General features: G+C 24.6%; 1 protein-coding gene across 1 annotated transcript; it reads left to right on the top strand.

Moving 5' to 3' along the window:
- Positions 1–326: 326 nt before the first annotated feature.
- LOC145837026 (ATP synthase F(0) complex subunit g, mitochondrial-like) lies at positions 327–2,427 on the top strand. The gene is made up of 2 exons (XM_082944793.1): positions 327–494; positions 2,267–2,427. Exons 1-2 carry the CDS (start codon positions 341–343, stop codon positions 2,410–2,412), a joined length of 300 nt encoding a protein of 99 aa, XP_082800919.1. The 5' UTR covers positions 327–340; the 3' UTR covers positions 2,413–2,427.
- Positions 2,428–5,403: the final 2,976 nt, after the last annotated feature.

The raw sequence follows: 5,403 nt of genomic DNA, 5'->3' as shown, positions 1-5,403 counted from the left end.
AGCAAAAATATAAGTGTACAAAGTAGAAACAACTTGCAATAAACATTAGTTTACTTATAAACTAATTCATAAAGTACTGTTTTTATCGAAATAATTTTGCTGCAATATACCATAATAGTAAACATTTTTATATTTTAAAAAGTGTTATTAATGTATAATTATCAAACACTTGCTAGAATGTTTTTCTAAATATTATAAAATTTATTATTTGTATGTTCTATTTTCTAAAACCAAAATGTGTGCATAAATATCTGCTTGTAGTAGTCAACAAAAAACATGTTTTTAGCCTAACTTAGTTTTGCAATAAAATATATTTTCTCAGACTTTAAATAAAATCAATATGAGCAAGTTGGTGGCAAAACTTTCAGCACAGGTTCCAGTATTGATGGAGGCAGCAAAACCTCAATTGAGCAAGTTCATGTATTACGCAAAAGTAGAACTTCGCCCACCCACCCCTGTTGAAGTTGGACAGGCCATCCCTCTTCTTACTAAAGGTATTTATTTGCTAAATTTTTACAAAATTATTGAATTAGAATATCTCTTAAGTTATTGAGTTATCATAAATGTTACTCAGCTACACTAGTTTGAACATTTTGTTTGCTTTATTTTTAAACATATAAAAGTTTTGTATTTATAGATTTTTTTGTTTATAAATTTAAGTTTGCTATTCTTTTCACTAAAGGTTGGCATACTCTCAAGTTATTTATACTAAAATACTTTATAAGATATTAAAATAAATAAATATTTTTTTAATTTAAATAAAATAATATACTTTTCATAAAAGTTTTACTGTAAAGTTTTAGATAAAATAGAAGCAGTAGAAACTTTTCATTGACAATTTTCTTTGAATTAAAAACAATTCACTAAAATTCTATCTTTGTTCATTTTGTCTTGAATTTTTAAGTCATACTTCATTATATTATTCTACCATTACAAGAAAAAAATATATCTTAATAATCTTAAGTAAAAGATAAACATTTAAGACCAGCAGTAAAAAATATAGCACTTTTACTCAAAACTAAGTTAAATACTACAATTTTTTTTTTTTCTTGAGTTAAGTTTAAACTAAGAAAGTTCAAGAGCAAATCCTAGAAAATTGTTTTGATTTTTTAAATTTTAATTATTTCTTTCGATCATTATGAATGTTTAATATTACGTCTCCTATTCTTATATACAAATCTATTAATGGTAGAATTACATGCTTGCTAAGTTTAAAGTAAGTGCAACTTGTAAAAAATATCTACCCACCAATAGCGTTGTTTTCTTAATAATTTACTTTTTATTTTAATAATTTAATTTACTTGTATTTTTGTATTTATCCCTTACAAAAAAGTTTTATTGTTATTAGTTTGTATTGAGAGTATTTATTACTTTGAAAAATCTCTATTAATATTTTGTTTCCTAGATTGTTAAATTAGTTCGTGATTAGCTTAAAAAGTTAAAACTAGACGTATTAAAATCTTACTAAATTTTTCTTACACAAAGCTTATACTTAGGTTATTTAGGCTTGGCTCTTTAAGATATACCAATAAGAAGTTACAAAAATTTAAATTACAAACATTCTTATTGATCTTTTAAATTTTAAAATGTATTTAAAAAAGTTCTTATTAATAATCTAATAAAAACTATTATGAGTAAAAAACTCTGCTATACTGAACTTGACTTTTATCTCCACTGAAATTTAGCTAATATTATTAATACTCTTTGAAAAAAAGTAAAAAGAAAGTAAAAATTGATTGTTTTTATAGTATAAATTCATAACTGTGTTTAAAACTTTTCAACTTTTATCATCTGATTATTTAATGATGTCAACGAGTATTTAATATTTAAAAAAGTTGAATTAGAGCTTGTATCAATAAAAGTTTAAAAACTTTCAATTTTATATCATTTTAGTTGCTTTTTTCTAACAAATTAATTTATAGTTTAGAAAAACTTTAATGGTTTAATTGTTACAGGAATCAGTAATTTGATTCAATAAAAGTTATGGTTTACTTTGTAATAAAATTGTTTGTTTAATTTCACTGGTTATTAAGTATATTAAAAAATACCATTTCTATAATCATTTCTAATTATATCAGTTTCATATAAGAAAAAGTAAAATAATTAAAAAATAAATAATCTACTAATCGATAATTACCATGCACATTAAAATACAGTTTTTTGTAAACAACTAAATTTTAAACAGGAATAAGCAATGTAACTTCAAATCAACAAAAAAGAAAATAAATAAAATACACTTATTTATAAACAAATCATTTTAACACAGGAATTTCAAACGTGACTTCAATGCAGTTCACACAGCTTCCAGTGAAACAAGCGCTTTTGAACGCCATGGTCTTCACTGAAGTTTGCTGCTGGTTCTTTGTTGGTGAGGTCATTGGAAGGGGCAGCCTTGTCGGATATGACGTTTAATTGTTTAGATAATTCTTTCTTCTGTTTAATGTTATGTAGTAAAAAGTTTTTAAGTTTTTATATAAAGTTTTTAAGTCTTGTTAATATTCATGCATATTATCAATAACAAATAAGCTTCAAATTTATTATCAAGTTTCAAAACATCTCTAAAATAAGAGTTTCAACATTTTTAGTGTATAAAGTGTTATAAATAAAACATTATGTATTCAAACTTTTTATGGCGGTTGTTTTATGTATGGTGCTAATAAAAAAGTACAAGCTTTTTTGATAAGTAATAACGTAGTTAAAAAAAGTAAGTTTACTTACCGTTTTGTATCTGTTTATCAGTGAGAATGAGTTATAGTATTGCGTTTTGTCTCAACTTAAAAAAACTTCACTTACAAATGTTTTATAATATTGCTGTTTAATGGCAGACAAAAAAAGTTATTAAATCTAAAATGTGACATAAGATAGAAGTATTAGCTGTTTTAAAAGTATTTCTGCCAATTATTGACTTAATATTTGCTTTCCTTAAAGGTACATATTTTTTAGTTTTCTTTTAGCAAAAAAAAAAGTTTTTTATTTAAAGTTTGATGTACTTAATTAGTTTCTCTATTATATAAGTATGTCAACTAAAGTTTTTATAAAAAATGCATTCTTCGAGTCTGTAGCTTTTTTTTTTGGCAATTACAAAACAGCTTTTGAAAATTTTTAGCTGACTTAAAAAAAAATTAATGGTACAACTTTTCAATTTTTTGAAAAAAATCCCAATGCAAACTGTATGGGACTTAAAAAGTGTGACCTTAAAGTTTTTAGCTGGAAGTTATTTTACATGTGGAAATTATTACAAAAACACATTGTGAAAAATTTAAAACTATTTAAAGATTTTCTTGATTTTATAGTATTTTTGTTACTTATTGTAAACTATCTTTTTTTTTTTAATCAAGAAATGTGTTTATTAAACTTTTTTTCATAACTTAAGTTGTCCACAATGTGCTTCTGTGATATTTGCCAGTAATATGTAAATTTATTACCAGCTAAAAACTTTTGCTGTCGCATTTTGTGGTCCCATGCACTTTGCATAGGGATTGTTTTTATAAAATTGAAAATTTCTACCATGAAAAACTAAAAAGTCAGCTAAAATTTTTCTAAAGTTTTTTTGATATAATTTGTTGCTGTTATATTTGCCACATGTAAAAATGTTTTTAGCTGAAAACTCAAATATTGCTTTTTTGTAAGCACCCTAATATACATTAAGACTGTTGTATCTTTTTAATTATAGTATATTTTGAAATCAAGTTTATCAACTTAAGTTGACTTACATTTGTTTTCTTTGAGTATATCATTAAATTTTAAGGCTATAATATTTTTTTACTCAGCTAAGAACATTTTTTAACTTTTATTGAAGAAACTAACATTTTGACCTGAGGTTACCATAACTAAAATAACGATAACGTGTTTTTAAAGTTATTTATAACCTTGGTCATACGTTGCACCAACCATTATTATTTTTTGCCTAAAACCTCCTGAAGGTGTGAATAATACCAATCAAATTTAATTAAACAGTAAACTTACTAATATTAAAAACATTAAGTTGCTTCTTTTTATTAGCAAAATGTTAAGAAATTTTTTGCTTAAACCGTATTCATAAGACAAAATTTATTCAAGAACTTTTTTTTACATTCATGAGTTGTTAATCAAGTTTTCTTATGTCGCATTAATATTAAATCTTATGATTAAGCAAGACATTTGGATGCTATTTTATGTAGCATTTGAAAAGAGTTCACAAGCAGAATTATTACGAAGCTTTGGGTGAACTAATAAACTTAATCTAACCTAGACAGCATTGTTGTAAAGTAAAATAATTAAACTGCTACCATCTAAAAAATGGTGTTAAACTTATAATAATAAAACTTGAGATGTTTTATTAATATAATTTCGAATATTTCTAATTCAGTGGAAACTTTATTATTTACCTTGTAAAATATACATAAATGACTTTTGTAATTCATTGGCTAAAAATTTCCAAACTGCGGCTGGCAATGTACTTTCAGTCATAAGTTGCAATTTATCAAATACGAAAATTATTATCTCATTTTGAAACAACGATCTAAATCCATAAAGGCATAAATAAAAGGCACTGTTCGGGTGGATCCAGTAGGCCATATACAGGGTTGCCAAATGGTTTTGGCAACCTTCCTCCAGGTTTTAAGTATTTCCTCTAGGTTATTAAAAGAACACATTTTTGGGGTCTAATTTTTTATAAAAGTTAATAAACTGTGTTATATAGTGTGAAAGTATTGTAAAGTTACTTTAAATTTGTATTTTTAATAAATTATTTTTTGATGATGACAACTTTATCTATACTGCAGATTTTTTATGTCAAATCTAAAATTTACTATTTAACATGTTGAAATTTCTGTTTTTTTTAGTGATTTTTGTTCAAAATTCCAGGTTTTTTGGGCAACCCTGCATACATTTTAAATCATTGAAAAACGTGTTTGTTGTAATAATTTTAGCTCTGTACTCAATGATTAGTGACTGATTGGCATTTTTATAACATTTTCGGTCATAAATGAGATTTTCAAATGATTAATGCAACTATTCATCAAGCCCGCGGAAATTTCTATTCGGGACTTGTAAGCTGCTGACCGCTATATTAAAAATAGGTCACTGATGTTTTTCGGAGTACAGTTGAGAACTTCGGGGCTAACCTTGAGTGCAAAAAATGTATACGGTGAGGTGAAGTATTTTGTACGAATTTCTATCAGGTCTTGAAAAGCTTAAATCCAGATCACTTAATATTATTGATACATGTTGAGCTAAAATTAAATGCATTTTTGTTATATTTTACTCCTTTTTGGAATGTATTTAACAAATTTACCCCAAATATACAAAATATTGTTTAAGTAAATAAATGTATTTTTAGCTTGTTCAATAAAAAAATGTTAAATATAATGGGTTTATTTACCTTTAAAATGTTACAGTTAAATACTAATTTATAAAGATTTT

This window comes from Thalia democratica, chromosome 5 (assembly GCF_965202585.1).
Source record: "Thalia democratica chromosome 5, ktThaDemo2.hap1.1, whole genome shotgun sequence".
Classification (NCBI taxonomy): Eukaryota; Metazoa; Chordata; class Thaliacea; order Salpida; family Salpidae; genus Thalia; species Thalia democratica.
Note: the sequence above shows the minus strand (reverse complement) of the source record. Positions and strands in the feature narration are given on the sequence as shown.